General features: G+C 46.9%; 2 protein-coding genes across 7 annotated transcripts in view; both read right to left on the bottom strand.

Moving 5' to 3' along the window:
- Positions 1-6,026, bottom strand: part of SIK2 (salt inducible kinase 2) — a 29,208-nt gene extending 23,182 nt beyond the window's left edge. For 2 of the 3 annotated variants that reach the window (XR_004244465.1, XM_032134000.1), the window contains exons 1-2: positions 5,835-6,026; positions 194-310 (exon numbers count right to left, since the gene is read on the bottom strand). Coding sequence is in view for 2 of the 3 variants with exons in the window: in XM_032134000.1 (XP_031989891.1) it covers positions 194-310; positions 5,835-5,984 (267 nt within the window). In the remaining variant the exon portion in view is untranslated. Of the gene's footprint in view, positions 1-193; positions 311-1,856; positions 2,017-5,834 lie in introns of all 3 variants that reach the window. The other variant, XM_032134001.1, reaches the window with a different exon arrangement.
- Positions 6,027-8,841: 2,815 nt separating this feature from the next.
- On the bottom strand, positions 8,842-15,728 carry LAYN (layilin). Of its 4 annotated transcripts, none has more exons than XM_032133956.1 (8): positions 15,440-15,724; positions 14,820-14,843; positions 13,194-13,491; positions 11,499-11,656; positions 11,141-11,179; positions 10,729-10,812; positions 10,319-10,421; positions 8,842-9,652 (listed from the first exon to the last, which is right to left on the bottom strand). In XM_032133956.1, the coding sequence occupies exons 1-8, from the start codon at positions 15,504-15,506 to the stop codon at positions 9,307-9,309; spliced, it is 1,119 nt and encodes a 372-aa protein (XP_031989847.1). In that variant the 5' UTR covers positions 15,507-15,724; the 3' UTR covers positions 8,842-9,306. The 4 variants fall into 4 exon arrangements, with proteins under 4 accessions (XP_031989847.1, XP_031989848.1, XP_031989849.1 ...); XM_032133958.1 differs by having other exon boundaries at positions 9,515-9,806; positions 15,440-15,728; XM_032133959.1 differs by lacking the exon at positions 8,842-9,652 and adding an exon at positions 9,714-10,117 and having other exon boundaries at positions 15,440-15,728.
- Positions 15,729-21,435: the final 5,707 nt, after the last annotated feature.

Raw genomic sequence — 21,435 nt, 5'->3', positions numbered from 1 at the left:
AGATATTATCAAAGCAGTTGAAAATTTAACTCCTTAAGCTCCATCTCTGCTTTGCAGATCAGTGTTTTCAAGACCACGTGCCAGCTTCTTTTGCATAAAATGAAATTAAAGCTGAACTGGTCCTAAGTGGGATCTTCATCTTTATTTAGCAGAAAAAGGAGGAAAAATAGGGAAAAGCCCCCTCTAAGCCTACCTGGTAGAGCTTTATGATGTGTGGGTGGTCGAGCATCTTCATTATCTGCACCTCCCTGTAGATCTTCTCCAGATTCACAGCATCCAGCTGAGATTTGTCAATGATTTTTATTGCCACCTGCAGACAAACAGCAAAAGGGAGGTTTAAAAACTCCCCCAACGTGCTCCTCATGAGTTTACCCTCATTAGAAAGGGAATAACGCAGCCCCAGGTAACTGGAAGCTTTCTGGGGAGTTCTGAAATACAAATCCCAGACTGAAAAATACAGCAGGACAGCATTAAACATGTCAGGGGTCCCTCTGAGGGGCTGCAGGGCTCTCACCCACATCAGCATGTGAGAAAAAGCAGGTTTTCCATGAGAAAAAGCAGGTTTTCTACGTGAAAAAGCATGTTCTCCATGGAATGGAAGGCACAGAACACGTGAGGGAGGCCAGTGCTCCAGGTGCTCTTATATCAACAACTAAGGACCCTGCAGTGACCCAAATCTTCTTAAAAAGCTCAATGGTGCCCATTCCTGCAGCCAAGGTGGCAAATCTGAGTCCTACAAAATGGTATTTTAAGAGAAAAACTGTTGGCTCCACACAAATAATCCAAACCTAGGGGATCCACGTAGTTTCAGCTGTGACATGTTTAATTAATTAATGTGCTGTTATAAAAGGGTATCTGCAGTTCATCCCTTCAGAGAAAGGCTCTGCAGATAAATTTATCAGTCAAACCTTGGAAACACATCTCAGTTAGTTCACAAAGCACATCTTGGGCCTGCTGACCTTGTTTTTAGCCAATAAATGCAAAGGGAAGGTAACTATAGATGCTTAGGGGACTAAGAAGCTCCAACAGAAGACATTTAAAATTTAAACCAAGAAGAAAGTGAAAATACAGCCACTGCACATGCAAAGGGTGAAAATGCTAAAGAGTGCTGAATGTATAACTGGTGTTTATTCACCCTGAATATCACATTATTAATGCTGAAGCAGGAGCAAACAATGTACGTCCCACAAATGCTTCCAATTATAACAGCATTTCACAAACTATTGAACATGGGAGACAGCTGCTGCACAGGAGACAGGAATCCACGGGAGGTGAACCTCATTATCTGCACTAGCACTGATTATGGGCCCACCTGAATTCACAATTAACTATTTATCGACTTCATTTCCCTCTGTTTTCCCCTCTTTAGAAGTGCCTTGTCTTTCCCCAAGCCCCAGGAAAATGAGATTCTGCCAGGATCTGCTCAAAAGCCCCAACGAGATTCCCTGGGCTGCGCCGTTCCATGGATCACCAACACATTCACATTGTGTAGCCACAGGGACCTGAAACAGTTCTGAGCACAGCTCCACTGCTAATTAAGAGTATCTTGAGCTACAAACTAATGGAGAACGAGCTGGATTTCAAGTTTAAATGGGTTTTTAGCTTAAAAATCTCACCCCATTCCATCAAACCATGTCTTGTCTCATGATGTGGAGTTATTTGGGGCTATGAAAAGCTGCTGTTGAGCATGGAAAATAAAAACCTACTTGAAGGAAAGAAAAAACTCCCTGCTCTTTGGAAGCCTTGTACAACTGAAAGTGTGTATTAAATATGTCCACAAAATGTACATTCTATAGGAGAAGCAGCACAGCAGCAGCTGCCACCTCTGCTCCTCCACTCAAATGCAGATTTAATACCTCAGTTCATTCTGCATCTTCATCTTGCCAGGACCAGGGAAGGTTTTAGAGAAGAACCACTTGAAAATACTTAAAATCCAGCAAAGTCTTGACGAGGATGTGAGAAGGAACAGGGAATTCAGCAGCAGCAGCTCCTTTTTGTCCATGATCTCAGCTGTGTCTTGATGACAGGAAAAGGGATGTAATTCTTAGAGGTGGAGAAGCAGTTTCCTATCTGAAAAGTGTGCTTTGTTCCTAAACACGCAGCTTGCCAACAACTACTAGCAACAGCTAGAAACAAACAGCAAAAAAAATCCCCAATTTCAATATATAATGTTAGCAGATCCTTCATCTGACAAGGAAAACCAAAAGGGAATCCTCTGCCTTCCCTGATCTTCCCCTGTCACCAGATTTTGCTGCTGAAGGAGTTACACTCCAAGAGATCTTTGCAGCTTTCATGGTTTCTTCTCATTTAAAAATACAAGGAATTGCACATATTTCTTTTCCTCTTTCACTGAAGGCCCAGAGAACTGGAGTTTGCTCAATCCTCCCCTGACATCTGGGAATTGATACTGCCAAGGAGTGAGGATGAAATGATTGTCAAGAGAAGATGAAAGTTCTTCTACTCCTCAGCTACTCCAACTTCCAGTTTTCATTGTTTTTATTTGATTCATTTAATTCTTGAAAGGAAAAACAAAGGCAAAAAGCAAACACCCAAACGAAAAACCCAAAACCACAACACAACCTCCCCCTACAAGTTCACATTCAAACAGAGCTCTGTCCCTGAGGGTTACAGAAATTCAGATTTGTTAACCCGGTACATTCTTAAAATAGATAAAATGCATTAAACTTAACAAACACAACTTCCTGCAGCCTGGAAAAACTCCAGATTGTGCAGAGTAGCACAGGGAGCTGCTTTCTCTGCTGGAGTTATTCACTGCAGGTACCTGAGCACACCTGAACTGGTGCCACAGATCAAATCAGGGGCTGGGGGGTCATTTTTAATAATTTTTTCCAGAGAAAAATACAAATTCCCTGTAACAGCAGCCAGGTGAAAGCAGACCAGGGATCCACAGGGACATCCAGGGTTATTTTCACCTGGGGAGCAGCGAGCAGAGTTCCTCTGCAGGTGATTAATCCTTACGGGGAATTAATTAAGGGGTTTGGGGGTGGTTCACAAGTTCCCTGCTTTTTCCAAGCAGCACTTTCACCTATTCCAGACCTTCTCCTTATTTCACACCTATTCCAAACCTTTTCCTTATTTCATTCCCATGCTATTTCCCTGGAAGCAAATCTCCATCTTCTGCGACTTTACGCTTCCAATTATTTCTGTTCTCTCCTCTCCTCCTCCCCAGGAAAACCTCTGCTCATTTCCACGCCTCATTAGCAGGAGCTGCCCTGGGATCACAGGATTTCTGGGCAGCAGGATAAAGGAGCGTGGCAGGGAAGCCACGTGGCCTCCACTCAAATGGCACCAAACACCCAAACAAGCCAAGCAAAGGTCGGGTTCAGCCCCCCCTGGGTGGACTGGCACTAAAAAAAAGGGTCAGGCAGCACCTCTATTCCTACAAATCCTTATCAATCCCCCCATTTTCCCAACTTTCACACCTCTATTTGGCTATTTCGAATTTTAGGGTTGCATGAAATCAAGTTATGATTTCTGATTTTGTTTGCACACGCCCTTGTTCTCCTGCTTCGTGTTTGTTTTCATTTTATTCTCACCTCTGCTAACAACTTATGGCAGCAATTTTATCTTCTCATCTGTAGTCTTTCCATAAAAAGGATGGATTGCACACAATCTGTAGGTGCTGCATTCAAGGCAATAAGAGCCCATCTTTTTTAATTTGATAGTTATTGGCTAGGCAGAGTTGTGTAAAAAAAAAAAAAAGGCAAAAAAGCAAATATTTAAAAGGTCAAAACCATATAAAACACAATTTCAAAATACCAGTGCTAGAAAAGCCCAACAACAAACAGGTTCTGAATGTAAAGGGTTCAAATCAGGAGATTCAGGGGAAACTTTGATGAGGAGTCCTTTTAAAACAGCTTTTTTGAGCAAGTCTCAGCAGCACCACAGCATCTTCCTGCAGCACAGACCTGAGGGTGCACCAGCACAGCCCTTCCAGGACCTAAAAACTGAATATTCTTCCACTGGAACTTAAGCAACAGTTTAGAACAAGCTTGAAATACGAAAACCCTTCTATATGGAGTCACTAACAAGCAGGATTTCCACTTTGTGTGCTCAGGGATCCAACAACAGGTGAGGTGCTCCAAACTGGAAGTGCTTCTTCCAAAGAGTATTTGGCTGGAATTTATTTCCTCTGACATCACCAGAAGTGATCTTAACAGGGTTCCCCTTCCTCAAAGATTGTGTAAATACTTTCAGCAACCAACTCAGCAATTCAATTCCAGAAAAACACTCACTGCAGAAGTCAGAGCTGACTCAAAAAATCAAAGACCTTGACAAAAAACCCCCAGCACAGGCAAATCTGCTGTAAAAATCACGCAGAAGATAAAAAGCTGGTTAAAAAAAAATTCAAGACTAAGAGAATTCAGCAGTTCCTTAGGACACAGATGAAAAAAATCACACAGGAATCAGGGAGCTTTTAAGCTCTGTGTTTTCTGTAACCTCTGTTATTTCAAACAATGCTAAACAAACATGCTTTCTAAAATGACAACAAAAATGAAGATTAAAGTTTTCATCTCCATCACAAAGCCTGCCAAAGAAACGAGGACTAAAGAGTGAATGACAACCGAGTATCTTCAAGTGAAGCATTTGCAATTCTGGCACATGGCACCAAACTTGGAAAGGGAACACTGACACTGCTTGGCTCTTCAGCAAGAGCAAGGAAGGACTCAAAAAGAATCGAGTTTATTATGAACTTGAGAAATAAAGCAACAGGAGAAGTTTCTTTCAATCTCTGGGATGCAAAGCTCATCAACCACAGCGTGGCCAGAGCCCTGTTAGCACCAGGGGTTTGCTTTCCTTAACCGAGCTGCAGTTCGGGGCATTTTTCCATTCCGGTAAGGAATGGTTTTCCCCCAGGAGCCCACAGTGGCGAGGCCCTTCCAGGCTGCACTTGGGACAACATCTCAGTGACTTCTGTCAGCTACAGAGCAGCACGGGAACCTCTTCCTCAGACAACAATGAGAGCAACCAGAAGAGAGGCTTACAAAAAGCTCACCTCTAGGTGTAGCAACTAAAACTACCTAAAACAACACAGAAGAGGAAGCTGATCCTTCAGAGCCATTACCCTCATCAGATACCTCCTTTTTTTTCTTTTTTTCTTTTTTTTTTTTTTTTTTTAAAGTGAACACGACTGCATTTTTAGCCAGGCAGACTGACAATCATTTTTGTTTTAGGTAAAGCACCAGGTATTACCAATAATCACCGGGTAATACACGGGGGCGGTTAAACAAAGAGGCTAAAAATGGTTGGGTTTGGTGAACTTGCAGGATGCTGTACTGAAGAATTCAGCACACACTCAAGTTCCTGTGCTGAAACAGATAACCCAGCATTGCCCAGGTCAGGAAACCCTAAAATATCCAGGGCATGACGGCAGGCACTGCACGAGGTTTGAACCTTCCCTGGGAGCAGAAAGTGCTGCCCGAGCAAGCACCGGCTGCCCGCCCGGAGCATCCTTGGGGCGACATCCTGGGAGCGATGCCACCCTCCTGGGGGTGACATCCTAGGGGTGGCATCCTAGGGGTGGCATCCTTGGGGTGGCATCCTTGGGGTGGCATCCTCGGGCACCCGCCCGCGGCCTGGCAGGCGTTATCCTGCCCTTCCCAGGAGGATGCGAGCAGGAAAACCCCCCCACCCCAGCGGCCGGGGCTGCCGCCGCTCCGAGCCTCCGGTCAACAGCACACCCGTGTCCCCACGGGAGGTGCCGGAAGGGACAAAAGCGGCGCGGAGCGCGCACGGGAACCCCGGCCCCGCGCGGCCCCCGCGGCCCCGCCGCCCCCCGAGCCCCCCGGGCGCGCCCCCCGCGCCGTGCCCACCTCGCTGCGGGTGATGCGGTGCCGCGCCAGCTTCACCACGGCGAAGTTGCCCTTGCCCAGCGTGCCCTCGATGTCGTAGAAGCCGACGCGGACGGGCCCGAGCCCGCGGGGCAGCAGCGCCGGGGGCCGCCGGGGCTCGGCCATCACCATGCTGGGCTCGGGGGGCGGCGGCGGCGGCTCCGGGTCTCGGCTCCGCGCGGCGCCCCCGGGGCCGCGCCGCCCCCTCCGCCACCGACCGGCGTCACCGCGCGCGTCACCGCGGGCGGGGCCTCGCCATGGCAACGGGGCTGCGCCCGCCCCTCGCCACCGCCGGCGCCAGCGGCCCGGGGGACACCCGGGGCATCCGCGCTGGGCCACCGCCACCACCGCCACCCGCCCCGGGGGCACCCGCGGCACCCGCGCTGGGCCACCGCCACCACCGCCACCCGCCCCGGGGGCACCCGCGGCACCCGCGCTGGGCCACCGCCACCACCGCCACCCGCCCCGGCGGCACCCGCGGCACCCGCGCTGGGCCACCGCCACCACCGCCACCCGCCCCGGGGGCACCCGCGGCACCCGCGCTGGGCCACCGCCACCACCGCCACCAGCCCCGGCGGCACCCGCGGCACCCGCGCTGTCCCCCCACGGTGCGGCTGGAAAGTCACCGGAGCGGCCCCTCCGCGCTGGCATCCCCCAGTTCGGAGCCCTTGCAGAGGGAAGGTCACCCGGGGCAGGTGGCACAGGAGCGCGTCCAGGTGGTTTGGGCAGATCTGGAAGCTCTGTTGAGCCCTTTGAGCTGGAATGGTCTGAGGACCATCAGAGTTGAAAATGTGAAAAAAATTAAGGCCCTTTATGCGAAATTTCCTTTCCAGGACTAAGTCCAGTGAGTCTGCTTTAGGTGTGCACTTACATTTTAAAATTCCATACTCGTTTCAGCTATCTTCGCTCTCCCAGTTCATGCCTGTCCTTCCCTCTCCCCTGCCCCATCTCAGGCTGGAGGACTGGTACCTTTCTGACTGATTTGTGAACCAGGAATCACCCCTGGAATCTTTGCTCAGTTCTCCTGACTAAACAAGGCACATCCCAAAGCTGATGGCACAACACGTGCCTGTTGAATCAGCAACAGCCACAGAGCTTTTATGGACACACAGAGTGGACACAAACAGCTCAAAACAGAGCCTGGCCACGAAAAAAAAAAAAGAGTGGAAGAATGCAAGGAACAAAGTTGTGTCTTTCTTTCCCTTTTTAGACAGGTTTTACACGTAAAGCTGCCTCATCCTTGTGAAGAGTTACTTTTGTTCTGTGTCAAACAGCGATGAGTGTTCTGCAAAGGGAACTGAAGATCTCGGTGCAGAAATTAATGCTTGTCCTTCACTGCTGATGAGATTCCTCCAAGGAGTGACATTTTGGGATGACGCTGCTGGCTCGGGCTGCCATGGAGAATAACGGAGCTGTTGCTGCTCTATTTATCCCCTTCGGAAGTTCTGGCAGTGAGTAACTGATGGCTTGGGTTAGTCAGACATCCATCCTTTGCAGTGATTGATAGGGACGTGAGCAAGCCTTCCAGAATCCTACTTGAATAGCACATGGTGTCATCCCGAGCTGCCACTTGCCAGATTTCACTCCTCTTTCACCTTTTCTTCGCATCCAAACTCGGCGTGTCAAAAGTTCCTTTTTTTTACAGAATATTACCTAATACTCACTCTCAGTCACTTCATTCTAAATGAAGTTTTTAACCTTTAAACATTTATTTGCTTCCTGCCCACTTTCAAGTCTCATCCTGGTGTAAAATCAATTATTAATCAGGTTTTGTGCTTGGAAGAGAAAACTCCTTGCAGAAACCCCACCACGAAGCCATCCATGGCCGGAAAGTTCAGGTCACTAAAACACGGCTTAAAAACGCTGCGAGAGGAACTGCATCCCCAAAAACCCCATCCTTTGAAGGGCAGCTTTCAGCCGCCGGTGATGGCTTTTGCTCTGCTCCAAGAAGAGGGATTCAAACTCCTCCCAAAGCCCGGCACTGAGCCGCTTTTTCCAGGAACGTGGAGCGCACATGCCCTCGTGTGGTCACTGCTCCTGCACATCCTCCCGCAGCTGGGGTGCCCTAAAGGAGGTGTCGAACAGCGGGATTTATAACATTTCCTCCTATCAATAACTCCCAGCACACTCCGATCGCTGCCTGAGTCCAACGGGCAGCTCAAGAGGCCGGACGACACACTTGGCTGCCAAAATCCGGCTTTACACACCTAAACTCCGACACCTGACAAATTTTTCCCTCTCATTTCCCTATTTTTCTGGGCCTAAAAGACGCTTAATAGGTGTCAAAAAGAAAAAAAAATAAGGAGACCAAGAATACAAGACTGAAAGTGGACAGATTTTTGCTTGATTTGCACTAAATACTGCATTAGAAGCTCCAGATATTGTGAGTGGCCAGCCCTGACCACTCTCCTGTATCAGGGTTTTGCATTTCAGGAGAAATTGTTGCCAACTCGATGCCATTTTCAAAACAATTAGAAGACCTTTTTATTTTCTAAAGGGATTTCTTCTTTCGGGGCTTTATCTTGCAAAGGAAGTGAGAAGCAGCTGTGACAACTGAAATATTTCAGTGTTTGCAGCAGACAGCAACAGCTCAGAGATCTCAAAACTTCTCCTGCCTGTTCTGGCAGAACAGATTCATGGCGATGCCTGCAGTCAGTTCTGTTGTTGTTTCAGCCACATTTAAAACATCTTTTTGCCAAACCTTTGTTTCCTGGCAACTTAGGAAAATCGATTTTTTTCATTTTCCGCTTTCTTTATTTCATGCAATGGAGAAGAGCAAACCTTTAGGCAACTAAAGCACATTTTAGGTGCTTCATAGACTTGTTCTGCAGGGAAATGTTGCACTCCTGGAGCCAGAAAATCATCTGCAGAACAAAAGGTGTGAAATATTTTGGTCCTGTTGCTTGGTCATTCCCCCTCCACTGCTTGGTGTCAGTCCCTCCCAGCAGGATGAGGGAGAGAATTGGATGAGTAAAAATGAGAAAACTCATGGGTTGAGATAAAGGAATTTAATAGGCACGGTAGAAGTTGCACACACAAGCAAGGCAAACCAAGGGGTTCACTCCCCACTTCCCACTGTTCAGCACCTCCAGGAAAGCAGGGCTCCATCACACATTACAGGTAACTTTTAGCACCTTTGAAGAAGAGGAGGTCTATAAATAAATAAGGATTTTGGATTGTCCTGCAGTTTCAAGGCATATCTTTGGTACAAAAAAAGAATCGAGGGTATTAACGAGCCATTCCTGGGGCTTGGTGCAAAGCAAAATCTGTACATTCTTTTCAGTTTGGATCATTAAAAACCCCAATTCTTTCAGAAAATAGAAGAATATGGGGACAACACAAAACCGGGACAAACACCACCGATACCATTATTAAACAAGTGCACAGAGAGGGCAAGTAAACTCGTGCTGATATTCAAAATCCAAACCCCATGGGGTTTTTTGGGTCCATTTCCTCAATATCCATAAATCTCGTTGTCCACCCAGGTGGACTCCTGGCTCCTGCCCACACGGTCCCCGCAGAGCTCGTAGATGTCGTTGGTGACAAAGCCACTCTCGGTGCTGGCCAGAGTCACAAAGCCACTGCTGGAGGTGTTCAGGTCCTCGGGGTCCCTGCAGGGGCTCCCCAGCCCCTCCCGGGCACGGAAGGAGGAATTCTTGGTGGCAGGCCTGGCCCCAGCCAGGTCAGCATCAGATTGCTTATTGATCACTCTGTAAATGTCCAGCTTGGGGCTGTCCCTCCTGGGCTGTGGCAGCCAGGCACCGTCACCCTTCGGGGCCGCGTCCACGCGCTCCCGTCTCCTTGGGAGGGCAGGGAAAAGGGAGAAGCCATAAAATGCTTTGGCACAGAGGAAAACACAGAACGACACCGGAACTCTGACAGTGATTTGGTGATGAGCCTTGGGTAAAGCTGGGCTCAGGAAATTCCTTATTCGTGCCATTCCAGGCTGCACTCCTGGAAAATCCCACGGCAGGACCTGCTGAGGGACACTCTGGGCTGCCAGCTCAGATGCTGGGGCAGCAAAACTCCTGACACTCCCAAAATCACAGCCAGCATCCCCCCCAGAGCTGCCATGCACACAGGAGAAGCAAGGAGAGGACATTGGTAAACATCATATGCTCCAAATTGTTTTCCTTTTATTTCTATTGCTGCATTTTTCACTTTGGAAGGGGAACTTCTGATAATTCAAAGCTTTAATAAGCAAAGTAGAAGGGTTAACACAACAAAATCCTAATCTTGGTGACATTATTTCCTGCCTGCGATGTCTGTGAACACAATAAAAAGGCATAATGTGATTTACTTAGAATTTTACTTCAAAATTTACTCAGCCTGGAGCATGCACACCACTTCTGCAGCATTTCTTTGGCTGCAAACACTCCTGTCCAGAGCATTTTACAGGATGGTGAAATCAGCTGTAAGCAGGACAAGGAGTCACTGTTCACTTGGAACACAAAAATGCCACTCACCTCTTCACAAAGAGCCAAAAGCACGAGATGCCTGTGATGGCCATCAGGAGAAGCAGCACAGGAACGCTGGAAATAAGGATGTAGGCAAGGTTCTGCACAGGTTCTGGGGGTAAAAATGAACCAGGGTCATAAGAAGAAATTGCAGGTTTTTCCTAGTTAACCACAGACTTACAAACAAAACATTCACAACTGAGCCACTCGGGATTTAATAAAAAGTGGCTTTTTCACACCCAAACCACTTTGCACAGCTTTGGATTTTGAACATTTTTACAGCCACAGCAACCTCTTTAGGTTTGTCCTGGGAAATACTTGAGGGAAGGTTTTTTTTCAGAGGCTGCAGTCTATATTCGGTCTTCCACATTCTGGGTCAAACACTTGAAATGAGGCCAGGTTTTGAGAGCACAACTTACCTTTGGCTCCCACAGCTGTTCCATTGGCACCTTTCCTCCCGCGTTCCTCTGGGAATTCTGGCTTCCAGGGCTCTGTTGCCATAGCTGGAAAGAAGCAGCTTCATTAATACTGCAGATGGTTTTTTTTAAATAATAAAAAGTGAGGCTGAGAGAGGATTGAAGAGGCTGCAAAGGTGTGTAAGGCACACTGGGGTTTCTCTGCTTTCAATTCCTGCCAGGTTCTGCACCAGCAAGATTTTCCATGCAGGATGGAGCATGGAATAGCACAGGGAAAGTGCAAACTGCAGGGAAGCTTCTTGCTCAGGATATTTTCTGGGTGTCCTTGACAATGAATATCAGAGTATTTCCACTGCAAGTTAGCATTCATTAAAAAAAAACCCCAAACAATCCCAAACAAATACATCCAACTCACCTCTTCGGGAATTCTCTATTGGAGCTTTTGTTGGCTTCTCTGAAAGAGAAGAGAACAATTTCCTCATGAGTGGAGAGAACACAGTGTCCTGAAGAGAGTCTGACAACCTGAGCACTGTTCTTCAGTGCTCTCCCCCAATCTGAGACCTCAAACACTTCATAAAAATCCCCAGAGAATTTAAGTAAGCCACAAGCAGTTAAAGATATGAGACACTGGGATTGTTTTCTCCATTTGTTGCATAAATTTAAAGATCTCCCTCTCCCACCAGTGAGGCTGAGGAAGGGTTTCCCTATCACTCACTGCACTCCTCATTCCTTCTCCTGGAGACTGGGTTTTAAATCCCACAGAGACTCATTACCCAGGGAATATTTGCAGATGAAGTTGTTTTTCATGTTGCATCTGTCGTCGTTCCACTGGAACATGTAGGGGCCCCCGACTCCTGGCGGGGCAGAGGGTTGGTGGTACAGCACCACACACACCTCGCCCCCGCACGACGGCTCGTCCACGTACCAGTTCCTGGGGAAACACAACAAACACAGCTTGGGGGCACCTTCCAGAAGCTTGGATGGGAATAAAACAGAATTAAAGGGGATTGCAGCATGCCCCACACATCCACTGGGGAAAATGGGAGTGATACAATGCAATGATTTATTCTTTTAATTCAGATTTTTCACAGAGAGCTCGGCAAGGAGGGTGTTCAACAAATATCAAAGAGCAAAGGGCTGAGTTCCTCACTGAAACCCCTCTGCAAGGCTCAGGAGAAGCTCAGGAGAACTCGGACTTTTCTCCACACAATTTTGTGCAAAATCATCTATCACTATTTTTGGCCTCAGTGCCTGCAAAATTTAATGAAAAGAGGAAAAAGCTGAAGCCAAATCTGGTTTCCTCCATCTAGAAATGCACCAACACGGACTTGCAGATAGGTTTTTTTTTTTTTGTTTTCTAAGAATAAGCTTCACCACCAGACACCTGTGCAGCTTTTCCAAGCAGTGCACAGGAAGGAGGCAGCACTGTAATATCACTGGTAGTGAAGAGATGTTTTATGCAATGCAGAAAACACCTCCAAATGTGTTCTGATTTTGCCAATTGTTCAATCCCCACTGATTCTGGAACAAGCAATGTTCTCCATGCCAAGAATTTGCTGCAAGCTGATCCATAGGACATAAATAATTCCAGATATCCCAAGGTATTCAGCATGGGAGAACACCCATTTCGAGCAGTGTTTTTCCAACCATTCCAATGCTTTATTCCTCCCTCACTTCCTTCCTCCCTTGGTGTTTTCCTTGGCTTTGTCATTCAGCATAAATAAGCTGTGTCTCACCAATGGAAGGCAGCAAAGCTGTGCCTGTTTCTTAGCAGCAGATTCGGGTTCCAGCTTCCCATTATCCACCCCCAATATCTGAACCACGGGAGGGACTCCAAGATGTCAAATGGCACTAAAACCACTTTTTATCTGTTCATTTCTGAGTGACTGAAATGTCTGGTGGGCTCCCAGAGCAAAAAGGTCACAATCCCAAGGTGTTTTTACACGTCTGATACAAGGATGCAAATGGATGTAAATGTTGTTGCTTTTATAAATTAATTATGACAAATCCTGTGGTTCCCTAAGACAAGGAGGCAGAAGTCTAACAAGTGCTGTGAAAACTTTCATTTTCCATGTCTACAATAAATCCTGCAGCATTTTGCTGTCTCACAGGAAAAAAATGTTACTCCCTCAGTAAGAAGAAGAACCCAGGACATCAGGGACAAACTTCAGGGCATCTGCAGCGCAGGAATCTTCAAGTCAAAGCACATCATTTGTAGCTGCCTAATCAGAGATTTTTAAGGCCAGACCCCTTGTTCTTTCCCCTCCTTTTAGCCACCAAAAGTTGTCAATTTAGGCTAAAACAGATACCCTGGGCACCTCCAGAGGAGGGTGATTTGTCCCCCTGGATGGGATGAATGCAGAAGGAACACAAATGACAGCTGGGACAGCACTGCTTGGATTCCTTGGACAAAATCCTTGATTCCTAAAGGCACTGGCAGTGCCACAGTGCCACTCCCAGGTACCCACCGAAATTTGGATGAGCTGCCATCTGACCAGGAGTAGAAGTTGTGACACTCTGTGCTGTTGTCCTCCTCCTCCTTTCTCCTCCTAAGCCCTATCCAGAAGTCTCCATCAGAAGCCAGGAGGCTCCTGATAAATGATTCAATCAGTCTCTGCTCTGCTGGGGTCTCGATGCTGACGAGGTGTCCCCCATCAGCTCTGCAGGCCAGGTGAGCTTCTTCATAGCTGGTCCTGCGGGAGGCATCGTGGAAATAAACGATTTTGTAGCAGGGTTTCTGCGTCCCACGCCTGCAAACGGTCTGTCCTGCAGAGAGGGAGAGAAAACTGTTACAGGAGCTGTGCCAAACAGGACCAAAATTAACAGTAAAGCACCGATTTGGATGAGTTTTGCGCTGTTTATATGGAAAACACAACACAGGTGAAAGCCTCTTGTGTTACGGGACTGGCAAATGGCATCTCCAAACTTTTCTCAATGCATTTCAGTTTTGGTTGGTCCTTTCATGTCCTGCTCTTCTCAGCTCCCTCATGATTTTTCTGGGATTTGCAGATCTTGGGAGTTCCTCCCAAAGAAGAAACACTGTGCCAGAGCAAGCTGATATAAGCAACCTTTTAAAAAGCAAAGTTCCCCTGCAAGGGTTCAAAGAGGCTTTTAAAAGTGATTATTAGTTGTAAGGAATTAAATGGCAAAAATTAGAGATTTCCTTATATAAGCAGAGACAGCAAGAATTTATCATTTGGGACATGTGCAATAGTGTAATGGATATTGCAGTGTCATAGAATCCAGGAATATTTTGGGTTGGAAGAGACCTTAAAACCATCTCATTGCACCCTCTGCCATGGGGACACCTCCCACCATCCCAGGTTGGTCCAAACCCTGTCCAACCTGGCCTTGGACACTTCCAGAGATGGGGCAGCCACAGCTGCTCTGGCCAAGCGGGGCCTCACCACCCTCACAGGGAAGAATTCCTTATGAACATCCAACCTCGAACTCTCCCAGTTTCCAGTGTCCGTACTGAGGATCACAAGATGAGTTCCCACAGCCCAATTTCCAGCTCTGCTCTGTGCTCTGCAATGTTTCTGCCTGCCCAGGGAGTAAACAGTGTCTGTTTTCAGGCTGCTACAAGCCAAGGGCTCTGTCGTGCAGAAGCAGCAGAGCTCGTTTTGGTTCCGAGGGAAGATCAAAGTGAAAAGACACATCATCCAAAATGATGCACTCGTGTGTTTGTCAGCAGAGCAGTCCCAATATCTAGACTGTGGAAACAAACAGTTTTGTTTTGCTCAGTAAATATTTCTTTCCAGGCACAATCTGCTAACCTACGTGTTTTTACAGAAGGAAAACATTCAGCAACATTTGTAGTGTGCTTGGAACAAAAGGGATAATGCAGGGACAGGTCATTCTAAACCCTTCCAAGGGAGATTTATGTTGGTCACTGTAAGAGTGGGCGTTTAAACACCTTTCACACTGGAATTTTTGAGCAGTTAAACAGCCAGAATTGGAGTTTGCTAGTATTTTACACAGAAATTACAATAGGAACAGGATTTTTTCTATGATAGCACTGTTAAAAAATACATTTCTAGCATAGCCTGTGTTTCTCTTGGGAATTTGACAGAGAAAAAGGCAAAGCCCCTTACCTCTTCTGAGGGAAATGTCCGCTGCTGTTGGGAGAGGCAAAAGGAAAACACAGACAGCACAGTTTCATTAAAAATCTGCAACTCTCTAAGAAACAGTGTCACAAAAACTGCACCGGGGCTCTTTTCTGATACACGAACACATTTTTTCCTCATTAAAAAAGAGGAAGAAAGTCTCTGCCTTATCAGCCAAACTTGCCATTACTTTCAGCTAAGGAAAAACTGATAGGAGTTGATTTCTGGCTGGACTTCACTGCTCGTTCGTGTCCCGAACTCAGTTTAGGACATGGAATGTGCAGCTCTGAGCAAGGCTGAAAGGATTCCTTGTATTTCCCCCTTATCTCCTCAGCTCGGGATCTGCCCCAGCGCTCGCTGACTCCAGCGAGCTTCCCGGGGCTGGCGGAGGGGAAAATCAGCTGGAAAAGTTGGAGAAGACCCCCAGACGCATCAAACCCAACCTTCCCCCGAGCACCACGGCGGGACAAACGCGCATCCCTGCCCCAAGTCGCGACAGGTGCCCGCGCATCCCGACCCTCGCAGCAGGGATCTCTCTGGGATAGGGAAGATCCCCAGCGATCCCCAGCGATCCCCAGCGCTCCGGGGCGATCCGGAGCCCCTCTTACCGCTGAGCAGCCGCGCCCCCGCCGCGCAGCCCAGCGCGGCCGCGCACAGCGCTGCTGCCGCCAGCATGGCTCCAGCGGGGACCGGGGGCAGCCGGCAGCTCCTCCTTCCTTCCTTCCCTTCCTCCTTCCCTCCTCCTCCTCCTCCTCCTCGGGCTGCGGGCCAGCGGGCTCGGCTCAGCCCCGACACCGCGGAACCGGCAGCGCCCCGGGGCTGAGCCCTCTCCTCTCGCGGCGGTTCCCCGGGTCGCGCTCCAAACCCTGCATCCCTCTGCCTGGATGCCCCTGATCCCGTTTTATAGCCCCCATCCCACCGCCCGCCCACCGCAGCCAGCGCCAGGAGCCACCCACGGGCGGATCCATCCCCGCGCTGGGGATTTGGGATTTTTATAAAAGGTTCTTGCTTCGCTTTCCCACGTCCGGATTTGCTCTGGAGAAGTTCGGGATGAGCTTTGTTGTCTCCTGCCGGTCAAGTTGAACACTGATCTGTTCTATCCATCCCAATCCCAGTTTTCTAAATCTAGATATTCTGAGTTGGAAGGGAGCCACAAGGATCACCAAATGCACGTTTAAGTGAAAAATCCTGAAAAATCCCGGGATTGACTCCACAATCTCGGCGCTTTGAGCGCATGATGCGCACGCTGCCCTGAGGGAGCAGCCTGCGAAGGGAAAACAGCCCTGGAGCTGCTTCCCACGGGGATAAACGCCGAGCCCGTTTCCTGGTGGCCGGGAAGCTGCTGCGCCCCTGTTTCCTGCAGCTCGGGCTCTCCATCCCAGCCCAGGGTTTTATGGCTCAGGCTCCAAGAGGTTTTCCCAGGTCGCGCGAAAGGGCAGAGCAGCAAAGCGAATCTGCTCAGGCAGAGAATAACCGGGATCGACGCTTTAAAATAGGAGAGCAATGATTTTATAGAAGAGTTAAAACCTTGAGCCGCCATTGGGAGTTTGGTTGAAGAAGCTGTTTCTGAAATTGATATTTTAAGGGGAGGAAAGTCCTTTAAAATGCCATGAAAACAGCCCACTCCAGGTGGGCAGAAGTCAGGAATTCCAGAGGGAAGTGTTGGAAAGCTGCTGGCTCTGCAGCGTGTGTCGTGTCTGTGAAACAGGAACAGGCTCTGATATTTCCTGGCTCTGTCAGAAATACAGAAACTCTTCAACACCCACTCTTTTCCCTGACTTTCTGAATCCCAGCCAGGATTAAAGCAAAGTTAAAACCTCCATAACTTCTGAAAAATGGTGAAGCTTCCATTCCCTTCTCTTGACCACTCTTGAGAAATAAATGGAAAATATACAGAAAATACAGGAGAAAAGTATAGAAAAATAGCAGCAGACTTTCAGCCTTTTAATTTCTAAATCTTGTAATAGTATGTATTAGTACAGGATAAAACAGAGTAGTTCTTGTAGTAGTTGTAGTAGTAATAATAATGATAATAATAATAATAATAATAATAATAATAATATCCAGGGCATCTTTTCCCCCCAAATAGAATCTGAGTATTTAGACAAAGGGAAATAAAAACCAGGCCCAGCTTTAATGCACAGAATTTGGGCCAAGCAGACAGACTTGGTTCAGCATTTTAATAAACTTGGAGAAGAGGAAGTGCTTAATAGGAACCAACTTAAAAGCTTAAATAAGGAGGAAGGGAAAAAGGAGGCTTTTATGTCCAAAATGAAGACGTCATTCCTGAAAGTCTCTTTTGAAATCTTGTTTTCCACGTTATTTCTCGAATCACTGCACTTATCAGCTTTAATATTTCAGTGCTACTCTGTACAATTGAGGAATTAAATTGTATTAATTCAGATATGTTGTTCTTAACCTTCAACTCACTTATCTCTGCTTTGTATCTTGGGAATTACAGCAGAAGGAAAGAAAAGCCTTAATGGAACACAGACCTCTTACTCCTGGATTTTATTCTCCTGATAAACATCCGGCCAGGCCAAACCATTATAAATCAGTAAATCTACAGTTCACCACTGATAATAATAAAAAATCCCCAAATGGAATTCTTCCTTTCTTGCTCAAATCCAGTTTCTGAGAGCTTTTTAGGGAGCAGAGCAGCCGGTTTGATAACTTTGTTTTTGTGCTTCAGTGGATAAAAACTTGGAGACAGCAATGGAAAAAAACCCCAAAAACCCAAAAAACCCCCCAATGGCCAGGCTGTAAAGATTCCTTTGGCATATTGAACTGAGAAATTTAGACACATTGTCTTATTCCTCATGGTTTTGAGCTAGAAAATTGTCCTTAATAATTTCTTTTAGCTTGCTTAACTTCATTTACCTCCTGTGCCTGGCCTGGACTTTCAGAGCCCCACAGACTGCTGGATCCTCCTTGCTTAGGGAATTTGTTGGATAAACCCACATTCACTTCCCAGATTCATACAATTCCCAAGGTTTGCTCCTTCGAATTTGTTCATGTCTGAATCAAACCTGAAATCTGGATTTGAACACTAAGAGACACCTATGACTGATAATAACCTGAACATTATTCTTATTCCATCCAGTGCATTCATTTTAATTTTCTTGGACTTCTGGGATGTTTTTAGAGTGTCTTATATTTGTATAAAGCCATTTGCTCCTTGAAATGAATCTTTATGGCTGCTGGCTGCCCAAAGCTGCAAACCCTGGCTTTCATCTCTGCTTGGAAAACACCTCCAAAACCATCAAATCCAACCTTCCACTGAATTAAAAAAATTAAAAAATGAAAAGAATGTGAGCCTCAGTGCACTGTTGCTGGCTGCAGCCAGAATTCAGAGCAGACTAATGGATGGTAATGGATGAGATGCCTTTTGGGATTATTAATGGGGAAAGGGGGATTGCTGACTCGCAGGAAATGCTTGCAGAGCTCAGCACCTCCCTGCACCTCCTCAGATTGCTCTGTCTGGCCTGGCTCCCAAACCCAGGCTGCAGCTTCCCCCTAAAAATGGGGAACACTTCACTAAAATTAGAAAAAAATTGCAGAGTCAGGCTGAAAATGCAGTTGTAAGGTTGGCTGGTTTGCCTGAGTTTGCTTTATCTGTGTCAGCTCCGTTGATGGTGTGGCACACGAATGAACCAGTGACATAACTGGGGCTCCAGCAGAAGTTTCCATCTTCTTTCAGGCCATTTTCACTCCAGCTTCTCCAAGGATGGGACAGAGCTGCCACCACAGGCCTCAATTTCATTTATTCAACAGGAATTACATGGAGGGAAATGGGAGAACAGAGACCTAAGGCTGAGACGAGCCCAGTTGGAGGGGGAGCTGAAGCCTGCAAACTGGAGAAGAAAAACTCAAAAATCCATTTATCCTCATGGTTTTTAGTGGAAATGAGTTGTAAATGAGGTGGATCACCAGGAAAATTGGCTTGACAGGAATCCAGCAGCTGTTTTATTTCACTGTCCTGTCCATTGGTGCTTCTGTTTCGTGTCCTCAGAACTCCTGTGGGCCTGATTCCCACTTCCACATTCCTGATCCCATTCTTCCAGACCTTTTTACCTGGCTGTGTGGCTAGTGATTGTTGCTTTGGGCAATCAGCTAACTACACTGCCTGGCAACCAGGCTGATGGCAGAGCCTTTCACCTTTACCTTTCCTTTAAAAAAGCCCCGGCAAGTTCTGGCATTATTAATTATTTTCTCCAATTAAAATCCTTAGTTAAGCTAAGTGGTAAGAGGAAAAAAACCTTATACCTACAGTGAGTTTAATATTTAATCACTGCTCAGAACTCCCTTCACTTACCAGCTTGCTTAATAAAACATGAAAAACAAATGAAAATTTTTTCTATCTGGCAGATAAACTGAAGGATGCAACCTAAAAAAATTCCTAGTCCAGTCTGGGTGTATAAACAATTAAATATGCAGTAAATGTATCATTTAAATACCAGGATTCTTGGTGCAGGAAAATTCCTGAGGATTTTAGCAGCAACTTCAAGACATCAAAGATTTCACTTCGTGTTTACCAACACACCGCTGTGGGAAGATAAAATTCTGGAAACAAAGCTGCAAATAAATCACATTATTGAGGATTTTGCAGTAGGAATAAAGAAGTTTGGAGTTTCCAGGCCGAGGCTGGAGCAGGGAATCCTGTGCCTTGTTTTGATGGCAGTGAAGTTAGTGATTGTGGGATGAGGGATACAATCAGCTAACTACACTGCCTGCAAACCAAGAACTTCTCCTGGAGTCATGGAATTCAAACCTGGAACGAAAGAATGCACTTCCAATAATTATATTCATATTCTCCATCTCCTCAAATGCTCTTAAAATAATAAGGAACTGGCAATAATGGAAAATATTGGTCATATCACCCTTATTCTACTAAATTCCAAATATTTATATTTACACTTATATTTGCACTTATATTTATATTTGTATTTGTATTTCTATCTATATCTATATTTAATATTTATATCTATATTTAATATTTATATCTATATTTAGTATTTACACCACATATTAAGAGTTCTCAAGAATAAAAACTGCAGCAAACACAACACAAAGATCTTTTCAAGAGTGCAAAGGCAAAGCAATCAAACACTGAAATAGAAATAATTATGCGGCCCCACAATGGGACAGGGAGATGAGGAATGGAGTCCTTGCTGTCTCCAGAGGTGGGAGTGCAAATCCAGCTGCAGAATTGGGGCAAGACAAAATATTCCACGGGAATATCCTCGTGCCTGGTTTGCAGCATCTCAGGTTTGTGCTCACCCCACCTGCCCCTGTTCCCTGCTTGGCTCTGTGTCCTGTGCCACGGATTTTGTGCCCTTTCCACGTGGAGTTTTCCAGCATGAAGTGCATGGACAGCAGCAGCAGGGATGGTGGAATTGCACCATTTCCCTGAATTTCGGAAAGCTTCCCCCACCCCCCCAAAATTCAGGAACACAGATCGTGCTGTCAGTCAGGTGTCGGAATGCTCCAATCTTTTACACTCATTTGAGGCAGCTAAAGAAATTAACAGATCTGTTCCGAGAGTGTGTCAGGAGTTATCAGCAATTATGTCTCGTGTCTGATAGATGTGCGTGCATTTAATAATGTGATAAAGCTGCTTTATATAGATTTATCAAGCTAAAACAGGAATGAGACACAATCTGTGAGCTTGCAAGGAGAAGTTTGTCTGCAAAAGAAACAATTTTGCCAACTTCCCTCCATAAATGCCTTAAAGAATTCAGGACTTACCCTCGAGGACTTACCTTGGAATAATCCTGATAAGGACAGCGTTGAGACTAAAACCATTTCATGGGAAGGGAAAAATGGATCGGATTCTTCACTCTTCCCTTTCCCAGGCACAGCACCCTGTCCATGGAGCCTTTCCCTGGCAGAATTCCTCTGGGGATGCTCCCATCTTTTCCCCTGGGGCTCCTGGGCTGGAGTGTCCCAGTGGGGCCGTGGGGCAGCCCCATGCCTGGGAGCTTTGTGTACTCCCTGTCACCATGGCCACCCGGCCAGGGGACTTCGGGACGTGCAGGTGGCCCTGGCCATGGGAGCTTTGTTGCAGGAGAGGTTTCCATGGGCAAAGTCAACATGGAAAACACACCCGGAGTTTCCATCCTGAGCCCACGGACGAGCGGCTGCAGGGGAGGGTGATCCCGGCTGGGGTGGCACCGGTGGCAGTCCCAGCTCACATCCCTGGACCTTGGGGCTCCAGCCTGGTTTAATTCCCACCAGGAATTCCCAAAAGGCAGAGAAGCAGCTCAGAGGGATGAGTGTCCTGTGCTGCTGGCACAGCGGGAGGCACAGGCTGCTCATCTTCGCCTTCTGCCCCTCTCCCCCTGGTTTTCGGGGTCTGCCCAGCCATTTCTCTCTGCTTGGCCTTGTTCAGCTCTGCAAATCATGGCATGCAAACAGAGGGAGAACACCCAGAGAATTTAAAGAGGTATGGCAACAGCTCTTGGACTCCATAAAATAAGCCCAGGTAGCTTTGCAGTCTTTCCTTTGTTATTTAATTTTAGGACATCCTGGATCAACACCACTGGAGTTTTTAGGGTTATTTTATGAAATAAATCATGAAATCTTAAATTAAATTCTAGCAATA

The sequence above is a fragment of the Corvus moneduloides genome, chromosome 25 (assembly GCF_009650955.1).
Source record: "Corvus moneduloides isolate bCorMon1 chromosome 25, bCorMon1.pri, whole genome shotgun sequence".
Lineage (NCBI taxonomy): Eukaryota > Metazoa > Chordata > Aves > Passeriformes > Corvidae > Corvus > Corvus moneduloides.
This window is presented reverse-complemented; position numbering and strand designations above follow the sequence as displayed.